Below are 22870 nucleotides of genomic sequence, written 5' to 3' on the forward strand. Positions count from 1 at the left end.
ACACCACCTCTTGCATGTAATCGTCACCACCAAGGTCCCGCAGCCGCAACTCCAACTTCACCGCAACAAACAACCCGAGACAATCCCGCAGACACGTCAGAGAAGAGCTGGCTACTGCAACCATTGTCGTGACCCCAGCATCGCTCACCCCCACAGTCGCTGCCACATAATCCTCGACACCATCACCATCGTCTTCCATTGGTCGCTAACGCGAAAACCCGCAACATCCTCAGTCATCCACTAATCCACCAACCAGCGACCACTCCAAGAGTGATGCCCCCAAAAGGAAGCATGACGCATAGCACCACCATCGTTTGATCCGATGAGATATAAGGTTTTCCCCAAAGTGGTCCATGCAAAGGCGAGCACCACGCCTCAATGATGTATCCAAGAAGAAAGTGGTCCTCGGAGGCATCGACGCCACCAGCCTCGACTAAGAGCCAAAGGCAAAGATTTCACCCGGTGCTTCCTCACTCTCCGCCCGCCCAAGCCATGGGACCAGCCGGGTAACCAAACTGCCCTCCACCAATACCACGCAAGGTACGTCGCCCACGCTGAACAGCTGCCAAGGCTCCTCCCCATCCACCAACAACGTCTTGTCCAAATATGCTTCCTTGGCACACTACCTCTAGATCCACGCGCGCGCGTAGTGACACCATCCACGACCACCTGTCGAATCCCAAGCACCTCAGACCGTTGGACCACCATGCCAAGCAACCATAGCCAACTCGCCATAGAATTCAGGTGGTTCCCCCAAGATAAGAACCTCAGAGGCACTCTGGGTCTATCTTAGGGGTGCGTGAGTGCAAGTTCACCGGGTGTCTATCTGGGTGCCGGGGGTGCAGATTCGCTGGAGAATTCGGGTGTTTCACCGCCTTTGGAGGGATGACTGGTGCAGGGGCAAGCCCAACGGTGGGAGGAGGGCAAGGCGAGCGCCGCCAGCCGGGGGCGGCAAAGGCAGGTGGTTCAGCTTTGCGGGGGAATAGTAACTGTTGGAGGAAGAAGGAATAGGAGCTGTTGGAGTGCCATCTGATGGTGCTGACAAATCAACTATCCACGAACTGTTTTTCAGTCGATTGGCCCCTAGGATCAGCAAACATTTAGACCTTGTACAATGCAGGTGCTTAAGATAAGTGCTAGAGAAAAAAAATCATTTTTCTTTAGCACATCGAAGTCACCGGTGCTCAGGAAAGGAGATACGTGCTTGAGTTTGCTTCACTGCTTCCCCAGTGCCTGCAAAAGTGGCCGTCGTTTTTCTTATACAGTGCTTCATGCGGTGTTATTCTGAGTGCATCTTTTTCCTTTTTATCCACGCATAGGATCTGACCACCGTACACCATTGTGCATTGGACTCCACACGCGCTTGAGCCAGTGCTAGCGAGACAGTTACCCCATCTAAGAGCATCTCCAGCTGTTGGCCCCCTCACGACGCATAAAAACCGTCCTTTGGGGGCAAGCCGGCGATTCGTTGGTGCTGGGGGCGGTTTTGCGCCCAGTCGTCGCCCCAGTCGCTGATTTTGACCCACTTTTGAAGCCCCATTTCGGCGAAAAAGGCTCATATGGGCGAGAATAGGCCCATATTCGGCGTGGTTCGCCGTGGCTCGGCGTTCAATTATCAACATAAATATTTTTTTTATCACATATTTCATCACAGAAAATTCAAATACTATTGTCGGCCTCGGCTTCCTCCTCCAGCAGCACGGCGAGCACTTCCTCGTCATCCGAGTCCATCGCCGAGGCAGGCAAATCGCCGAACACCTTGCGCGCGGTGGGCGTGCACCCGCCGCTAAACTGCCCCTCCGCGACCGGAAACGGCGGCCGGAAACGCCCAGCTGGTGTCGGAGGGGCTGCCGCGGCGAACCTCTGCTATTTTTCCGGCGGGGAATGGCTATCTACCGGTGAAGGGCGGCGGGGCGGCGCCGGGATATACCTAGTGGCGGCCGAGAGCGCGGGGGGTGGGAGGCGAGTCGGGGAAGAAAATCTTGACTTTTCACCTGACAGCGTGGGCCAGCCGCGCTTTTCCCTTGCGTCAGAGCCCCCAAGCGCCCCCCAGCGCGCCGGGTTCGGCCTGCGGCCGCCGGGCGAAAAAAAGGGCCGAACCGGCGCTTTTCGTCGTCCTGGGGGCGCGACTGGGCCGTTTTTTTGGCGTCGGCGCCGAAAAAGTCGCCTAGGGAAGCCTGTTGGGGGCGCGGCTGGAGATGCTCTAAGCACATGTATAGACTTGCAATACTATCTCTCCTTGAACACTTGTATCTACCCACAAAACAAAGAACACTTGTATCTAAGCACTCTGCACTGTACAAAACCTTTTCAAATACCTCCGTAAAAAAATACATGCCTCAGTCGGTCGTCTCGTTTCCGGCCGGAAATTGCTCGTTAGCCGGTAAGTTACACCTGTAAAGAAAACATCTCCATATTATTTTACACTCAATCCAAGCGCGGCCTTAACCTCCCTTTTCTAGAAGAGAGCTAGGCCTCCCTTTCTCCCAACACTGGCTGAAACGGTTTTAGGCCAACTCCACCGCGTGACTCCAAACGGACGTCCATTTTATCCGGATTTTGTCCGTTTGGGTAGGGCAATGGGGTCGTGTCTGTTGGGAATCGTAGCATAATTTTAAAATTTTCCTACGTTCACCAAGATGCATCTATGGAGTGTACTAGCAACGAAGGGAAGGGAGTGCATCTACGTACCCTTGTAGATCGCGAGCGGAAGCGTTCCAATGAACGTGGATGACGGAGTCGTACTCGCCGTGATCCAAATCACCGATGACCGAGTGCCGAACGGACGGCACCTCCGCGTTCAACACACGTACGGTGCAGCGACGTCTCCTCCTTCTTGATCCAGCAAGGGGGAAGGAGAGGTTGATGGAGATCCAGCAGCACGACGGCGTGGTGGTGGATGTAGCGGGTCTCGTGCAGGGCTTCGCCGAGCTACTACGAGAGAGAGAGAGGTGTTGCAGGGGAGGAGGGAGGCGCCCAAGGCTGTTCTGTGCTGCCCTCCCTCCCCCCCCTTTATATAGGCCCCCTGGGGGGGCCGGCCCCTGGAGATCAGATCCAAGGGGGGGGGGGGCGGCGGCCAAGTGGGGGGGGAAGGGGTGCCTTGCCCCCCAAGGCAAGGGGGAACTCCCCCCTAGGGTTCCCAACCCTAGGCGCATGGGGGGGAGGCCCAAGGGGGGCGCCCCAGCCCACTAGGGGCTGGTTCCCTTCCACTTTCAGCCCACGGGGCCCTCCGGGACAGGTGGCCCCACCCGGTGGACCCCCGGGACCCTTCCGGTGGTCCCGGTACAATACCGATAACCCCCGAAACTTTCCCGGTGGCCGAAACTGGACTTCCTATATATAATTCTTCACCTCCGGACCATTCCGGAACCTCTCGTGACGTCCGGGATCTCATCCGGGACTCCGAACAACTTTCGGGTTTCCGCATACATATATCTCTACAACCCTAGCGTCACCGGACCTTAAGTGTGTAGACCCTACGGGTTCGGGAGACATGCAGACATGACCGAGACGCCTCTCCGGTCAATAACCAACAGCGGGATCTGGATACCCATGTTGGCTCCCACATGCTCCACGATGATCTCATCGGATGAACCACGGTGTCGAGGATTCAATCAATCCGTATGCAATTCCCTTTGTCAATCGGTATGTTACTTGCCCGAGATTCGATCGTCGGTATCCCAATACTTTGTTCAATCTCGTTACCGGCAAGTCTCTTTACTCGTACCGCAATGCATGATCCCGTGACTAACGCCTTAGTCATATTGAGCTCATTATGATGATGCATTACCGAGTGGGCCCAACCTCTCCGTCATACGGAGTGACAAATCCCAGTCTCGATCCGTGCCAACCCAACAGACACTTTCGGAGATACCCGTAGTGCACCTTTATAGTCACCCAGTTACGTTGTGACGTTTGGCACACCCAAAGCACTCCTACGGTATCCGGGAGTTGCACGATCTCATGGTCTAAGGAAAAGATACTTGACATTGGAAAAGCTCTAGCAAACGAAACTACACGATCTTTTATGCTATGCTTAGGATTGGGTCTTGTCCATCACATCATTCTCCTAATGATGTGATCCCGTTATCAATGACATCCAATGTCCATAGTCAGGAAACCGTGACTATCTGTTGATCAACGAGCTAGTCAACTAGAGGCTTACTAGGGACAGGTTGTGGTCTATGTATTCACACATGTATCACGATTTCCGGACAATACAATTATAGCATGAATAATAGACAATTACCATGAACAAAGAAATATAATAATAACCATTTATTATTGCCTCTAGGGCATATTTCCAACAGTCTCCCACTTGCACTAGAGTCAATAATCTAGTTACATTGTGATGAATCGAACACCCATTGCGTCCTGGTGTTGATCATGTTTTGCCCTAGGGAGAGGTTTAGTCAACGGATCTGCTACATTCAGGTCCGTGTGTACTTTACAAATATCTATGTCTCCATTTTGAACACTTTCACGAATGGAGTTGAAGCGACGCTTGATATGCCTGGTCTTCCTGTGAAACCTGGGCTCCTTCGCAAGGGCAATAGCTCCAGTGTTGTCACAGAAGAGAGTCATTGGGCCCGACGCATTGGGAATCACCCCTAGGTCGGTAATGAACTCCTTCATCCAGACTGCTTCCTGTGCTGCCTCTGAGGCTGCCATGTACTCCGCTTCACATGTAGATCCCGCCACGACGCTTTGCTTGCAACTGCACCAGCTTACTGCTCCTCTATTCAAAATATACACGTATCCGGTCTGTGACTTCGAGTCATCCAGATCTGTGTCGAAGCTAGCGTCGACGTAACCCTTTACGATGAGCTCTTCGTCACCTCCATAAACGAGAAACATATCCTTAGTCCTCTTCAGGTACTTCAGGATATTCTTGACCGCTGTCCAGTGTTCCTTGCCGGGATTACTTTGGTACCTTCCTACCAAACTTACGGCAAGGTTTATATCAGGTCTGGTACACAGCATGGCATACATAATAGACCCTATGGCCGAGGCATAGGGGATGACACTCATCTGTTCTATATCTTCTGCCGTGGTCGGGCATTGAGCCGTGCTCAATTGCACACCTTGCAATACAGGCAAGAACCCCTTCTTGGACTGATCCATACTGAACTTCTTCAATATCTTGTCAAGGTATGTACTCTGTGAAAGACCAATGAGGCGTCTTGATCTATCTCTATAGATTTTGATGCCTAATATATAAGCAGCTTCTCCAAGGTCCTTCATTGAAAAACACTTATTCAAATAGGCCTTTATACTTTCCAAGAATTCTATATCATTTCCCATCAATAGTATGTCATCCACATATAATATGAGAAATGCTACAGAGCTCCCACTCACTTTCTTGTAAACACAGGCTTCTCCATAAGTCTGTGTAAACCCAAACGCTTTGATCATCTCATCAAAGCGAATGTTCCAACTCCGAGATGCTTGCACCAGCCCATAAATTGAGCGTTGAAACTTGCATACTTTGTTAGCATTCTTAGGATCGACAAAACCTTCCAGCTGCATCATATACAACTCTTCCTTAAGGAAGCCGTTAAGGAATGCCGTTTTGACGTCCATCTGCCATATCTCATAATCATAGTATGCGGCAATTGCTAACATGATTCGGACGGACTTCAGCTTCGCTACGGGTGAGAAAGTCTCATCGTAGTCAACCCCTTGAACTTGTCGATAACCCTTAGCGACAAGTCAGCTTTGTAGATGGTCACATTACCATCTGCGTCCGTCTTCTTCTTAAAGATCCATTTGTTTTCTATGGCTCGCCGCTCATCGGGCAAGTCAGTCAAAGTCCATACTTTGTTTTCATACATGGATTCTATCTCGGATTTCATGGCTTCTAGCCATTTGTCGGAATCCGGGCCCGCCATCGCTTCTTCATAGTTCGAAGGTTCACCGTTGTCTAACAACATGATTTCCAGGACAGGGTTGCCGTACCACTCTGGTGCGGAACGTGTCCTTGTGGACCTACGAAGTTCAGCAACTTGATCTGAAGATTCATGATCATCATCATTAACTTCCTCCCCAGTCGGTGTAGGCACCACAGGAACATTTTCCCGCGCTGCGCTACTTTCCGGTTCGGAAGGGGTGACTATCACCTCATCAAGTTCCACTTTCCTCCCACTCAATTCTTTCGAGAGAAACTCCTTCTCTAGGAAGGACCCGTTCTTGGCAACGAAGATCTTGCCTTCGGATCTGAGGTAGAAGGTATACCCAATAGTTTCCTTAGGGTATCCTATGAAGACGCATTTTTCCGATTTGGGTTCGAGCTTTTCAGGTTGAAGTTTCTTGACATAAGCATCGCATCCCCAAACTTTTAGAAACGACAGCTTAGGTTTCTTCCCAAACCATAATTCATACGGTGTCGTCTCAACGGATTTCGACGGAGCCCTATTTAAAGTGAATGCGGCAGTCTCTAAAGCATAGCCCCAAAATGAGAGCGGTAAATCGGTAAGAGACATCATAGATCGCACCATATCCAATAGAGTGCGATTACGACGTTCGGACACACCATTTCTCTGAGGTGTTCCAGGCGGCGTGAGTTGTGAAACTATTCCACATTTCCTTAAGTGTGCACCAAACTCGTGACTTAAATATTCTCCACCACGATCTGATCGTAAGAATTTTATTTTTCTGTCACGTTGATTCTCGACTTCACTCTGAAATTCCTTGAACTTTTCAAAGGTTTCAGACTTGTGTTTCATTAGGTAGACATACCCATATCTACTTAAATCATCAGTGAGAGTGAGAACATAACGATATCCTCCGCGAGCCTCAACACTCATTGGACCACACACATCGGTATGTATGATTTCCAATAAGTTGGTTGCTCGCTCCATTGTTCCGGAGAACGGAGTCTTGGTCATCTTACCCATGAGGCATGGTTCGCACGTGTCAAATGATTCGTAATCAAGAGACTCCAAAAGTCCATCTGCATGGAGCTTCTTCATGCGCTTGACACCAATGTGACCAAGGCGGCAGTGCCACAAGTATGTGGGACTATCGTTATCAACTTTACATCTTTTGGTATTCACACTATGAATATTTGTAACATCACGTTCGAGATTCATCAAAAATAAACCATTGACCAGCGGGGCATGACCATAAAACATATCTCTCAAATAAATAGAACAACCATTATTCTCGGATTTAAATGAGTAGCCATCTCGAATTAAACGAGATCCAGATACAATGTTCATGCTCAAAGCTGGCACTAAATAACAATTATTGAGGTTTAAAACTAATCCCGTGGGTAGATGCAGAGGTAGCGTGCCAACGGCGATCACATCGACCTTGGAACCATTCCCGACGCGCATCGTCACCTCGTCCTTTGCCAGTCTCCGTTTATTCCGTAGTTCCTGCTTTGAGTTACAAATATGAGCAACCGCACCGGTATCAAATACCCAGGAGCTACTACGAGTACTGGTAAGGTACACATCAATTACTTGTATATCACATATACCTTGGGTGTTGCCGGCCTTCTTCTTATCCGCTAAATATTTGGGGCAGTTCCGCTTCCAGTGACCACTTCCCTTGCAATAAAAGCACTCAGTCTCGGGCTTGGGTCCATTCTTTGACTTCTTCCCGGTAACTGGCTTACCGGGCACGGCAACTCCCTTGCCGTCCTTCTTGAAGTTCTTCTTACCCTTGCCCTTCTTGAACTTAGTGGTTTTATTCACCATCAACACTTGATGTTCTTTTCTGATCTCTATCTCAGCTGATTTCAGCATTGAATATACCTCGGGAATGGTCTTTTCCATCCCCTGCATATTGTAGTTCATCACAAAGCTCTTGTAGCTTGGTGGAAGCGACTGGAGGATTCTGTCAATAACCGCGTCATCCGGGAGATTAACTCCCAGCTGAGACAAGCGGTTGTGCAACCCAGACATTCTGAGTATGTGCTCACTAACAGAACTGTTCTCCTCCATTTTACAGCTGAAGAACTTGTCGGAGACATCATATCTCTCGACCCGGGCATGAGCTTGAAAAACCAGTTTCAGCTCCTCGAACATCTCATATGCTCCATGTTTCTCAAAACGCTTTTGGAGACCCGGTTCTAAGCTGTAAAGCATGCCGCACTGAACGAGGGAGTAATCATCAGCACGCTGCTGCCAAGCGTTCATAACGTCTTGGTTCTCTGGGATGGGTGCTTCACCTAGCGGTGCTTCTAAGACATAATCTTTCTTGGCAGCTATGAGGATGATCCTCAGGTTCCGAACCCAGTCCGTATAGTTGCTGCCATCATCTTTCAGCTTGGTTTTCTCTAGGAACGCGTTGAAATTGAGGACAACGTGGGCCATTTGATCTACAATACATAGTGTAAAGATTTAGACTAAGTTCATGATAATTAAGTTCATATAATCAAATTATTTAATGAACTCCCACTCAGATAGACATCCCTCTAGTCATCTAAGTGAAACATGATCCGAATTCGACTAGGCCGTGTCCGATCATCACGTGAGACGGACTAGTCAAGATCGGTGAACATCTCCATGTTGATCGTATCTTCTATACGACTCATGCTCGACCTTTCGGTCCTCCGTGTTCCGAGGCCATGTCTGTACATGCTAGGCTCGTCAAGTGAACCTAAGTGTATTGCGTGTGTTCCGAGGCCATGTATGTACATGCTAGGCTCGTCAACACCCGTTGTATTCGAACGTTAGAATCTATCACACCCGATCATCACGTGGTGCTTCGAAACAACGAACCTTCGCAACGGTGCACAGTTAGGGTGAACACTTTCTTGAAATTATTATAAGGGATCATCCTACTTGCTACCGTCGTTCTAAGCAAATAAGATGCAAAAACATGATAAACATCACATGCAATCAAATAGTGACATGATATGGCCAACATCATCATGCTCCTTTGATCTCCATCTTCGGGGCACCATGATCATCTTTGTCACCGGCATGACACCATGATCTCCATCATTGTGTCTTCATGAAGTCGTCACGCCAACGATTACTTCTACTTGTATAGCTAACGCGTTTAGCAACAAAGTAAAGTAAATTACATGGCGTTATTCAATGACACGCAGGTCATGCAAAATAATAAAGACAACTCCTATGGCTCCTGCCGGTTGTCATACTCATCGACATGCAAGTCGTGATTCCTATTACAAGAATATGATCAATCTCATACATCACATATATCATTCATCACATCTTCTGGCCATATCACATCACATAGCACTTGCTGCAAAAACAAGTTAGACGTCCTCTAATTGTTGTTGCAAGTTTTTTACGTGGTTTGTAGGTTTCTAGCAAGAACGTTTTCTTACCTACGTATGACCACAACGTGATTTGCCAATTTCTATTTACCCTTCATAAGGACCCTTTTCATCGAATCTGTTCCGACTAAAGTAGGAGAGACAGACACCCGCTAGCCACCTTATGCAACTAGTGCATGTCAGTCGGTGGAACCTGTCTCACGTAAGCGTACGTGTAAGGTCGGTCCGGGCCGCTTCATCCTACAATGCCGCCGAAACAAGAAACGACTAGTAGCGGCAAGAAGAATTGGCAAACTCAACGCCCACAACTGCTTTGTGTTCTACTCGTGCATAGTAACTACGCATAGGCCTGGCTCATGATGCCACTGTTGGGAATCGTAGCATAATTTTAAAATTTTCCTACGTTCACCAAGATGCATCTATGGAGTGTACTAGCAATGAAGGGAAGGGAGTGCATCTACGTACCCTTGTAGATCGCGAGCGGAAGCGTTCCAATGAACGTGGATGACGGAGTCGTACTCGCCGTGATCCAAATCACCGATGACCGAGTGCCGAACGGACGGCACCTCCGCGTTCAACACACGTACGGTGCAGCGACGTCTCCTCCTCCTTGATCCAGCAAGGGGGAAGGAGAGGTTGATGGAGATCCAGCAGCACGACGGCGTGGTGGTGGATGTAGCGGGTCTCGTGCAGGGCTTCGCCGAGCTACTACGAGAGAGAGAGAGGTGTTGCAGGGGAGGAGGGAGGCGCCCAAGGCTGTTCTGTGCTGCCCTCCCTCCCCCCCCTTTATATAGGCCCCCTGGGGGGGCGCCGGCCCCTGGAGATCAGATCCAAGGGGGGGGCGGCGGCCAAGTGGGGGGGGAGGGGTGCCTTGCCCCCCAAGGCAAGGGGGAACTCCCCCCCCTAGGGTTCCCAACCCTAGGCGCATGGGGGGGAGGCCCAAGGGGGGTGCCCCAGCCCACTAGGGGCTGGTTCCCTTCCACTTTCAGCCCACGGGGCCCTCCGGGACAGGTGGCCCCACCCGGTGGACCCCCGGGACCCTTCTGGTGGTCCCGGTACAATACCGATAACCCCCGAAACTTTCCCGGTGGCCGAAACTGGACTTCCTATATATAATTCTTCACCTCCGGACCATTCCGGAACCTCTCGTGACGTCCGGGATCTCATCCGGGACTCCGAACAACTTTCGGGTTTCCGCATACATATATCTCTACAACCCTAGCGTCACCGGACCTTAAGTGTGTAGACCCTACGGGTTCGGGAGACATGCAGACATGACCGAGACGCCTCTCCGGTCAATAACCAACAGCGGGATCTGGATACCCATGTTGGCTCCCACATGCTCCACGATGATCTCATCGGATGAACCACGGTGTCGAGGATTCAATCAATCCGTATGCAATTCCCTTTGTCAATCGGTATGTTACTTGCCCGAGATTCGATCGTCGGTATCCCAATACTTTGTTCAATCTCGTTACCGGCAAGTCTCTTTACTCGTACCGCAATGCATGATCCCGTGACTAACGCCTTAGTCATATTGAGCTCATTATGATGATGCATTACCGAGTGGGCCCAACCTCTCCGTCATACGGAGTGACAAATCCCAGTCTCGATCCGTGCCAACCCAACAGACACTTTCGGAGATACCCGTAGTGCACCTTTATAGTCACCCAGTTACGTTGTGACGTTTGGCACACCCAAAGCACTCCTACGGTATCCGGGAGTTGCACGATCTCATGGTCTAAGGAAAAGATACTTGACATTGGAAAAGCTCTAGCAAATGAAACTACACGATCTTTTATGCTATGCTTAGGATTGGGTCTTGTCCATCACATCATTCTCCTAATGATGTGATCCCGTTATCAATGACATCCAATGTCCATAGTCAGGAAACCGTGACTATCTGTTGATCAACGAGCTAGTCAACTAGAGGCTTACTAGGGACAGGTTGTGGTCTATGTATTCACACATGTATCACGATTTCCGGACAATACAATTATAGCATGAATAATAGACAATTACCATGAACAAAGAAATATAATAATAACCATTTATTATTGCCTCTAGGGCATATTTCCAACAGTGTCCGGGCGTGTCCTGGGATGCGGTGGTCGTGCGCCCAGCACGCGGCTGCATCCGTTTGCCCCATCATGTCCGCGTCTATTTAAAAAAAGCTATGTTTCAAATGCCAAGCACTAGTTCATCAGGCCAGCGTCGAGTTCATCATGCCGGCAACAGAGCCAGCGGCCTACATGTCCACCGTCGGCATCAGCCAGCGGCCGGCAACACAGCCAGCCTCCAAAATGAATAGTTGTCCTCGCCGGCAACACAGCCAGCGGCCGGCAACACAGCCGGCCTCCAAAATGAATGTTTTTCTCGCCGGCACACAGCCAGCGGCCTAGCGGGCGGGCGACACCCATGCCAGCCTCCAAAAAGAACGACCACAGCCGATCGGACGACCTAGTTCAGGCCGTCGGCGTCGAGTATCTCCTTCTGCCTGGCCTTGAACCAGGCCCTCGTCTTCTCACTCATCTTGGACAAGTACACGCTCATGATCGCAAGGGTCACCTCCTTCGCTTTGGTGGCGGCACTGGTGGCCTCGATGTCGAGCTGCCTCTGCCTGGCCTTGACATTGCCGGCCTCGATGTCGAGCTGCCTTTGCCGGGCCGCCTCCTCCATGTCGATCTTCCTCCTCTTGGCCGCCTCCTCCATCTCAAGCTTCTTCCTTTGAAGGTCTAGGTATTGCTTCATTTGCTCGTCCTTGCTTTGCCGCTTCTTCTCGTCCCTCACATCCTTTTGAGACATCATGCCATGCAAAGTGTCATGCAATGCCATGGATGAGGCATCACGTATGTCGTCAACCTTGGAGTTGGTCTTGCCCCTCGGCTCTTCAACGCCTCGCCATCTCCACCTCCGGCGAACTTGGCCGTCTTCATGCCTCTCTTCCTTTGAAGTTCACGGTATTGGTCCTTGAACTTAGGGCAATTGTTGATCGTCCAACAATGCGTAAGAGTGAATGGCTTGTCATTGTGCCGGGCCTTGAATGCCTCCAAAGATTGAAATGCCTACACCACATGATCAACAACAATTGAACATGCAAACATATACAAGGCCGAAGTCTCATGGCCGTAGCAAGGAAAGGACTAGGATGAGGAGAGCATACCATGTCCCCAACGCCGAGACCACTCACGGGCCGTGCTTCAATGCTCTCAAATGCGGCGCAATACTTGTTGCACTCTTGTTGGATGAACAATCACCTCTTTTAAATCGAGGTGATGCCACGGTTGCTTGTAATTTGGTAGGGCTCAAACATCTTCCTTTCATGGAATGTTTTATGGACTCTCGTCCAAAAAACAAGGCCCTTATGTTGCGCGCCGGTCCTCGGATCTTGGCTAATCTCCATCCAACATTGGCAAATCAACTTGTCCTCATCTTGTGTATATGAACCCGTGCGAATGCTCTTCCTCTTTTTTTGTGCTTCCGCTCTTTGGGTGAGCTCGTCGATGAACAATGGCTCGCCACTAATATCAACGTCATTGCCTTCTTCTTCATCACCATCACCTTCGCACTAGATGTCATCGTCTTCATGCCACGAGTCACCATGGTCGTAGTCAGCACGGTCGTCGGCCTCTTCATCGGGGACGTATTGGGCGCGGCCATCCTGACTTTGGGTCTCGTCGGGGTCGTAGGCACGGCCCTGCCCACCCTCGAAGATCACGTCCTCCATGTACTGGTTGTAGAAGGGGTCGTCGACCGGTGGCGTTGGTGTTGGCATTCCGTCAAACAAGATGCGGGGGCGGCATGGTGCCCGTGCTTGCTTTCTTTGCATCTCGACGAACGGCCGGCCGCCGCTGCTGGACCCACGCGTGACGTTGAGGTCGATGACGGCCGAGGGGCGCGGTGTGGACGGCGCGAACACGCCAACGTCGGACGACCCCGAGAAACGGGTCTGGCCGTCGTGCCTTGGCGGAGGAAAGCCGGGTGACATGGGCGTGGTCGGCGACGTCGGCGACTGGCAGTGCGGAGGCCGGGCGACCGACGAGCCTGTGCTCGCCGGGCCGGCGGCCGTTGCAGGGAAACCAGCCGGACGGCCCATGCCAAGCATGAGGAGGGCATGCGCTTTGTTGATGATGTCCTCCTTCTCGTCGGCGAACTTGGCCGCGGGGGCATTGACCTTGACGACCGCTCTCCGGCCCCTCCTCTTCGCCGATTTCGCGTCCAACTTGGCGATCTCCTCCGGCGTGCACTCCGACCGCGGTTTCCTTGGTGCCTTGGCCGCCTTCTTCTTCACCTTTGGTGGCGGGACGACGGCCGGGCCGCCGGAATTCGGCTGGGCGTCGGGCATGGACGGGGGAGGGAGGGGGCCGCGGGAGGGACGTGGGAGGGTTTGGGGGAAATGGCGCCAAATGGGGCGCGGGGGGTTTTTGCTTTGTGGCACCGACAGGCGGGCCAGGGGAGGACAAGCGCGCGTGTCCCGCCCGTCCGCGCGCTGTCCGTTTCACCCCAAAATCGGCGCAAACTTGGGCCGGGGATGGGTAGAAAGCGGACACAAAACGGACAAAAGTCCGTTTACGCCCGCACGCTGGGCCGTCTGGTTTGTCCGTTTTACCCTAAACGAACGGGGCCGGACAGGATGGGGTCGCGCGGTGGAGTTGGCTTAAAGGCAGACACTCCGCCAGGTAGCTGTCGAAAAGCGTTTCCGATATGAACAAAACCTCGGGGTTACATGACCGCTGGACATCAAGCAAAGCACGGATTGCCGCAGCATTACCCATGCCATGGCAGTTCCAAAATAACAGCTTCATAGATGGCAGCGGTCCCCTCCGCAAGACCCCGCCGTTCCTATAAAACTTCCAGATGCATTAGCAAGGAGACCTCACGAAAAAACAGGAACCCTAGATGGCGCAACTACCACCCCTTGCTAGCCCAAGAACCACCAGCGTCTAGGGAGAGTAAAGCAACATAGGAGAACATCTGCTTTCATTAAATTATTATTATCATTAGAAAGATAAACGCAACAGTTCACCTTTGCCGTTTTACTCTCAATCTGCCTGACTACGATAGTTACCAACCAAAACAGTCAGTGATATACCAACTCCCATATGTAATAGTAATACGGTAGGAATCAAAGGACTAGCAAACAATTCCCGTACATTCCATCGACCATTACACATGCGGAAATTGAAACTCGAAACAAGCGACTAGGAAACTGCCTGTAAACTTCAGTTAAGATTCTGTTCACAGCTCGCAGAGAATACAAATACGAGAGGCAAGACATGGCCAGGTAGAATTCCAGGGGTGAGGCTTCTTCTCCCTTCCGAGGAACACCGGTGATAAGGGCTCTAATATTCTATATGGATGCCATGCTCATCGGTTACCACCACCGCTGCGGACACCATATCCCCCTCTGCCTCGCCGCTGCTGCTGACCACGCCGCTGCTGGTTAAACTGATGGACATGGGTCGGAGCTTTTGATTGCTGCGGTGGCATGACCCTCATCCGCTGCTGCTTCATCTGTGCAAAGAGCGCATCCATTGTCCTTGGAGGCTCATTCTGCATCTCCTTACCCTAGCAACAGAAAGAAAACATTATTAGCAATGCTAAAAAAATGTATTAGGTGGACAACAAATGCAATACAAATATGAAATGTTTAGGCAGGGTTTCATGTCTCATGCAACTCAAGAAAAACCAGCGTGTTTCATGTTTGTCATCGAGGTGCAAAAAAACGTTGCAATAGAAAAAACACATGAATAAGATATCATATACTATGGTTTCCTACATGATCTCAAAATAAGGGCTGGAACCAACATTTGTGCAAAATACAATACAAAAGGGCGCTTAAAATGCTAGATGTCACTCTGCAAAGAAGATGCTATTTTTCCGTAGTGGAAAGGCGTGCAAAACAAACACACATCAAGAGATGTTACTAGGAGTTGGGTATGAAGTCGTTTTTAAGCAACTTTCCATGCATGCACAAGAATACCTTCATATGCCAATCTAGTTTTTAACTACTCTAATCGGAGAAAGATATGTCTAAATGTGTATTGATGTCTTCCAAGTAAAAAACCAAATCTCATAACTGGCTCCACTACCTACCATAAAAGGCATATAAACATCTACTCCCTCCGTCCCATAATATAAGAGCGTTTTTTACACTAGTGTGTCACTAGTGTCAAAAACGCTCTTATATTATGGGACGGAGAGATTATATTTCTTCCCCTTAGATAGCCATCCCCGCAGTACCCTTTAGAATAGCAAACTGGTGTGATCTCTTCTGTAACCGCATCCCCATCAGTGATCACTTTTAGCAGGCATATATGTGACCACGGCATACACAGGGTGACAAACAACTTTGTGGGATTGATATCTGGCAAGTACCTTCAACTAAACATGTGGAGTATTAAATACATGTACCACCAAACAATACTGGTAATATTGGATAACTGATTCAGATCAGCATGGCCTATTCTGAAACAAGAATAGAATCCTGGTACCACAAGTATCCTTTTTTGGAGGTAACATTTTCTCTTAGCACAACGTTTTTGATTAAGCATAAAACAAGTGAAAAGGTTGGCATCAAATACCTAGACAATCAGAATGCTAAAGGACAGACCCAGTGCATAGAAGCTCCCACACAAGGTGGGGTCTGGGGAGGGATTATAGGAACCTAGTCTTACCCCTGCAAAGTGCAATGCAGAGAGGCTGGTTCGAACCCAGGACCTCTTGGCAAAGTGCAATGCAGAGAGGCTGCCTCTAGGCAATCAGAATGCTAATTAGATATAAAAAATAGCTACTAGCTGTGCTACAATGGTGCTCCCATTCCTACAAGGTAGAGAACTGAAGCAAGTGGACAAATAGATCAACAAGGTTTACACACTAAATAACAATAAAATTGAAAGGCTTGTCCTCAAATACTTAAAGACCAATGATCATAGTTTATATTGCTAAGTCTACTTCCATTTCAAATCAGTTTGTACCTTGCTGTTCTGAAGAGCCTCGCTTACGGGCCTCCTCTGTGCTGAGGTAGACGGACCACTGCATACAGAGCAAAACATTAGTGGCCCACATGAGGAGTTGCCTACCAAGAATCGTGTGCAACATCGTGTGCAACAGAGAACCAAACAGGTAGTTTTAATGGTCTGTGCTTCATGACGGTAAAGCACAATCACCATACTCTTCAAAATAAGAATTCTCTATGTTCTAAATCAGGTGCACATACCATGTTTTTGAACAAAACAAAACAATAAAATGATAACTATAACTGATTTCTGATCAAAGACTGCATATATAGATTCCACTTGATCCATAAGGCCTCGACATCCTATACTGTTACATCCACCAAATGAATGCAGACAATCCAACAACTTTCCCAGTTGACACAATTTTACTGCTTGGTCAGACCGTTAAGCTCATAATAGCAAGTTAGACTGCTGAGACAGAATCAACCCAAAGGCATGCTAGGAATCAGGGAAAGTTATCACATCAGTTGGCCCCGTAAGGCAGCCTCCATACAGCACAGCGTACTGGGATGATTCTTGACAAGAAAAATCATGAGATACCATGATATACTATCACCCTGTTGAACTGCGGAAACGTGGCTAGCTTCTTTGCTGAGAACCAGTGAACAATTGAAAACATAGAGCACTTGCTGATCGAAATCCAAGATAGCACTGGCAATAATGCACAACACTATGATACAACCAATCAGGCATATGAGAACAGCAGCAAAAATAAATTACTGAGATGCAGCATACGACAATTTTGTTGGTGTGAACACACTTAACCTACATTCACACTGTTTTCATGAACAAACAAAAGCTTATCGTCTGCACGATAGAGCTAGTGGTCAAAATCACTTTATCTCTGGTCATACAAAGAATCTGTGGTGTCCAGTGGGCAGTGGTATCAGATGCTAGAAAGTATCATATCCAGCTCCTACCAAGTCAGCAAATGAGAACAAGGTTGACCGCCCAAAAATAGCACCAGTCCAACTGCTAATACATCATAAATAGCCTTGTTGTATGTAAGGCAACACCAGATGTACATCCAAGGTGTTCCAGCAGCTTCACAAATTTGACCATCAGTCCATTACAGCCAGAATAAAAGTTTTTGATCGAACAGCCATAATAAAAGTAATCCATAGCTTTGTGAGTTTAAGGCCCTTAGATAACCATGCAATCCAATATGATCTGCTCAGTTTACTGCAACTCTTATTCATCGTGTATTTCTCACACTTCAACCAAAAAGTAGGCCTTGTGCCACAATACTATGAAGTTGGTTGATGTTTATACTTCCATGTGAACCAATGGAATACAGATAGCAGCAAAATTAATATGGGTTCAACAGAAACACCAGCACCATAACTTCAGTCAATAGACCCAAAGGTGCAAGTCAAATTATTTAACGGGTCCTTGAATGCCAGCTTATCATAAGCAATAAAAGAACCATTGTTTACCTGTTCATAATTTGTTTGTTCAGATAAAGTGACTAGAGTAACTACACAAAGACAGATAGATAACATTGTAGTGATTTGTTGATACCTTGGTTTGTTCCATCTGTCAGCCCTACCGCGCACATGCATAGTAGCAGCCTTGTTTGCAGCCTGCTTTGTGATTTGGAACTGATTTGCATCAAGATTTGACCTCCTTTGTGCCAGAACACCCTAACAAACCAAAGCAACATTAGAAAACCAAACATAAGGCAATCTATAAACAGTAACTTTGAGTGGCATAACATACTTGTCGTATAGATGATCTAGACTCATGAAATCGCTGAACCTTTGCCTTCCCTTGATTACTATTACCATTCTGGAAAGGACGCTTTTTTACCTGTGATTACAGAAAGTATGGTAATTATCAGAACTTGGCAGTACATTAACAATGTAAAGGAAGAGGGGCACAACAACAACAACAAAGCCTTTAGTCCCAAACAAGTTGGGATAGGCTAGAGGTGAAGAGGGGCACACTCAAATGTTTAGGGGCTTTAGTCTCTATAAGATCTCGCGACCAACTCATGGTTCTGGCACATGGATAGCAAGCTTCCATGCACCCCTGTCCATGGCGAAGAGGGGCACACTCAAATGAATTATAAGGCCTACCTGCTGTCTAGGGGCTTTCTTGCCTGCAGGACCTTTTTTCTTTGACATCTTAATAATATCCTCTGTATAAACACACAAGAAAAACCATGAGCTAAGTTAATCTCCAAGATATGAATAGCGTCACAGAACAAACAACAAATAAATAGCATACCCAGAGTCATGTCCATCTTTTTCTCAGTAAAAGCAATAGCTTCAGCAGTGAGTGGCACTGAATCCATATCTGAAAGCAATTAGGGAAAGAATCACTAAAATGCACCGATACGGACAGGTGTATCAGTATCGGGCTGATACAGATACGTAATTTGCCATTTTGGAAAAGCGCCAATACAGGAATACATTTTACTATTTTTTTAATTCACAAAAAAAATGTGTATAGAAGCTAGGAACAGCAGATTACCTTGTTTGCTGCTCTCCTGAGGATGCTGAAGCAGCTCCAAGCCTCTCCAATTGACAATGTTGATGCCCTGTTCAAAAGGGATATAATTAGACTCTTAGTAAGTGTAGAATTAATATGGAGCAGTAAATAAAATCATTAGGGTGTGATTGGTTCAGCTGAAGATTTTGGAAAAGCTGCTGTGAAATTTGGGAAAGCAGCTGTGAGAAAGCTGACAGTTGTTTGGTTGGAACAACAGTGAAACTGTGGATTGAGTCTGAATAGTCCGTAATGCCCCCTAATGACCCTGAAGGAAAATTTCATTTTTGTAGTGTGAGTTCTAAATTATAGTACTACACATGTTCTTTCAAAGTTGAAGAGGTTTCTGAATTTATGTAATTTTGTTCAAATTCACCAACATATGCAATTAAATTTTTACACAAAATTCAGCATATTCATACAAATTTTGCACATTGTTTCACTTCAATCAAATTTGTAGAGATATTTTCACCCCCAAAAAATCAAACTTGTGACTTGTACATGGACAGAGATTTAAAACCAAAGCATATTCATTCTTCCAAGACGAATACCAAGAACTGATGGCACGAGTATATAACAGAAAGCGATGATCAATACCAACCTTTGAGCCAATGTTAAAAAAAGCAGAAAGCGTAAGCGGAAAGCGTAAGCGGAAAGCGTAAGCGGAAAGCGTAAGCGAAGCGGAAGGCCACAGCTTAAGAGCAGTTGGGCGCTTGAGCGTTTTTTTTTCGAAATTCAACAGACTTTGGCTGCTTTTGAATAATATTCACAGGAAAATAGGAAACCTATCACATAAATAATTGAAATAGCATGTAAAATGCAGTTCACACCATTGTAAACACACAACAGGTTCACACAGCAAGCAAAATAGCAGGTAAAAGCCTAAAATGGAGTTCATTTCAAACAAACATAGCCTAATAATAAGATAAATGGCATGTTGCCATCAATTGCCCAAGCAGCCAAGCAGAAGCATATTTCACCTGTCTAGAACCATAAACAATAAAAGAGAACTTGAGGAAACAGACATTGCCCCTTAGTTTTGGATTTAACAACAGGTACCGCATGTTGTGTCGCATAAATGAGTGCATGGGGTAATTATGTGTTACAGGAAATTTTAACGGTGTGAACCTATCAAAGAATAGTATCAAATGTTGCCATCAGCTACCGCAACACTCTCTCCTGTCCCCTCCCTTCTAACCCCAGCCAAAAACCCAATTTCACCCAGCCCTTATTACCCCCATTTCCCCCTCCCGCCTAGTCAACTTCAGCTCCAGCCTGATAGATTTCCCAGTGCTTTCGCTCGCCTAACCGCGTGAAGTGCACACTAAACCAGCACCTAGCGCTAAACCGCTGCCGAAATCTCGCTAAATTTCGCCTAGTGTTAAACCATTGCCTAGGGCAGAAGCGAGGCGGTAAGCCATCACTCAGCGCCTAAGCGTCGCTTAAAAACGATTTCCCAAACATTGCTTTGAACTTATGGCACAAATACATAACAAAAAACTAAACGATTGACAACTGCAGACATAGCTCACTGCATCTATCAAGTGTGCACGTCAGGTAACATCATCTCAAGGTACATGAACCACACAAACCAACCCCTACATTGTAAAATTATCCCATCTACTCCCTCCTTCCATCTATATAGGGCCTAATGCGTTTTTCAAGGCTAACTTTGACCAAATGTTAGAGCAATAATATATGACATGCAACTTACACAAAGCATATCGTCAAATTCGTATGTGAAAGGAGCTCCCAATAATATAATTATCACATGATACATCTCACGTACTATTAATCTTATCAATAGTCAAAGACGGTCTTGAAAAACACATTAGGCCCTATATAGATGGAAGGAGGGAGTAGGACTGCATGGTGCCCATCCACATCTGCTTCCCCTTGCACTTCACCCAACATGTACAACCAGTACAAGAAAAGCCAGACCAAATGGACACAATCAATTATCCATCATCAAACACAAGCAGCCACTACATGAACACAATCTGAAACCTATGGCAATTATTCATCACCAATTTCAAATAAAACAACCATTCTATTTTATCAAAAGAAGTAAATAAAACAAAGTGTGCAATCAAGCAAAATCAAACTAATTTATACTATGGTCTAGGCAAATTCCAAAGAAAAGCATGGCATTCTGTCGATTTTTGCGAGAGCCAAACAAAACAAAAATCTCCTCTACTCCCCGTGTGTCAAACAGAGTAAACATAAACAAAAAAGAATCCATCTCCTCTACTCACACTAAACGGAGACCACTCTTCCAAACAGAGGGATTGCATCAGTATATGTGCATGTTCAGTTTGGCGCATCTATAATACAACTGAACCAGCCATCCCTCTTTAAATAAATAAACAATATAAACGATGTGCGATCTACAATCCAACTGAACCAGCCATCCATCAACAGCAATTCATACAAATACGTATACAAAGGAAAAGGAAATAAGAGCATGGCAGGGTATTCTAGAAAAAATAAGAGCATGGAAGGGGAGGGATGGAAGGAGTAGGAGGGAGGAGTAAGGAGAGGTGGTTACCTAGTGACTAGGCGCAGCTCCGGACGGCCGGCGCTAGACGAATACCCGCCGGGGCGGATGGAGGTTCGCGCGAGGGGGGGCGGAGCAGGAGGAACGGCCTGCACGAGGCCTGGAGGGGCGCGGGGGGGAGGGGAAGGGGTGGCAGGGCGGCAGAGACCCCGGCCGGATGGCGTGTCAGGCTTCGGCGGCGACGCGCAACTACAACGCGGCAGCCGATTGAAGCCCGGAGCACGAGATTAGGTCAGGAGAGGAGAGGGGGAGGAAGAGATATGGGATGCGTCCGGATCCCCGAGAATTTGCGAAACGGTGAATTTTGCAAAATTTTAAGAGGAACAACAACCGGACACCGCAAATCATCCTTGTGCGTTCATACGGACTGTCCGGTCACTGTTGGTCATGAAATTGCCACCTACTACCTTCGTCCGCGAAAAAGTGTACTTCTACCTTTTGTCTTAAGTCAGGACTATAAAATTTTGACCAACTTTACAGAAAAGTGTACTAGCATATATAAAATCAAATTGGTAAATTATGAAAGTACATGTTAAAAAGAATCTAGTAATATTATTTTAGTTCCATAAATGCTGCTATTTTTCAAACTTTGACTTAGGACAAAGGCTAGATGTACACTTATTCGTGGACAGAGGGAGTAAGAGTATCTCTAGCAGACCCCGCATCCGGCCGGCCCGCAAAACACGTTTGCAGTTCACGGAAAACGGCCTTTGCGGGCTGGCTCGGACGGCCGCAGATGCAGACCCCCAAACAGACCCGTATAAAAGGATATTCGTGGAATATACTTTTTTATGGGTCGGCTTTTTGCGGGGTCTGCTCGGGCACCGCCGCGTCGACCCGCAAACCGAAGACGACCAATTCTCGAATTTGACATAGGTTCTCACAAATAAGTTCAAATTCAAACAACATAACATAGTTTACGCGTAAATAAAAGCTTCAGTTTAGTAGGACAAACGCAAAAGAGGGTCCTGCAAAAGTGACAATCACGTTCGGCATCATCTTGGTCGATCTTCACTCCACGCCATCGAGTCCATCTTGAAGTTCATCGCCACCACCGAATCCACCTCCGGCGCTTGTTCCAACTCCCGCACCAAAATCATCAACATTGCCACCATATGGAGCAGAGAAAACATCTCCGCCACGGTAACACGCACTGGCCGACGCAACCATTCTCCTCTTCAAGATTTCTCTCCTTGCCATATCATGCCATTCTGTAGTGAGGTCGTCCATGTCATTGCGGTTCATTGTCATGATCTTGTTCTCTTCGGCGAGCAACTTGGACATGGCTTTGTTTTCAGCGGCACGAGCTCTTCTCTCCTCAATGGCCGCTTTGCGCAACCCCTCTTCCTTGAGCAATTGTCACTTTTCTTGCTTCTCCTTTGCCTTCTTCTCGGCCAACTCTTTCTTGATCTCCAACGACTTCAACAACATCACCTCATTTGATTGCACCATGGCATCAATCTTCTCCCTCAAGCTCGATGCTTCGTGCTTTCTCTTCATCTTCTCCTTAGTCTTCTTGTCGCCATCGGGCTTGTTCAAATTTCTTGGGCC

The 22870-nt window shown here is 47.8% G+C and overlaps 1 protein-coding gene across 1 annotated transcript; it reads right to left on the bottom strand.

Annotated features, from left to right (window-relative positions):
• Positions 1 to 14340: 14340 nt before the first annotated feature.
• On the bottom strand, positions 14341 to 21721 carry LOC109778803 (uncharacterized). The gene is made up of 8 exons (XM_020337389.4): positions 21311 to 21721; positions 18748 to 18814; positions 18502 to 18570; positions 18351 to 18412; positions 17992 to 18081; positions 17794 to 17915; positions 16231 to 16288; positions 14341 to 14821 (listed from the first exon to the last, which is right to left on the bottom strand). Exons 3-8 carry the CDS (start codon positions 18566 to 18568, stop codon positions 14621 to 14623), a joined length of 600 nt encoding a protein of 199 aa, XP_020192978.1. The 5' UTR covers positions 18569 to 18570; positions 18748 to 18814; positions 21311 to 21721; the 3' UTR covers positions 14341 to 14620.
• Positions 21722 to 22870: the final 1149 nt, after the last annotated feature.

This window comes from Aegilops tauschii, chromosome 6, assembly GCF_002575655.3.
Source record: "Aegilops tauschii subsp. strangulata cultivar AL8/78 chromosome 6, Aet v6.0, whole genome shotgun sequence".
In the NCBI taxonomy this organism is placed as follows: Eukaryota; Viridiplantae; Streptophyta; class Magnoliopsida; order Poales; family Poaceae; genus Aegilops; species Aegilops tauschii.

Bases quoted from the DNA above. Each gene is read 5' to 3' on its own strand.
- LOC109778803 (XM_020337389.4), bottom strand. From the start codon at position 18,568: ATGGATTCAGTGCCACTCACTGCTGAAGCTATTGCTTTTACTGAGAAA. The intron at 16,289-17,793 runs GTATCAACAAAT...CTCTGTATGCAG, and splicing joins GACAGATGGAACAAACCAAG to TGGTCCGTCTACCTCAGCAC. The intron at 14,822-16,230 runs GTACAAACTGAT...TTCTGTTGCTAG, and splicing joins AGGCTCTTCAGAACAGCAAG to GGTAAGGAGATGCAGAATGA.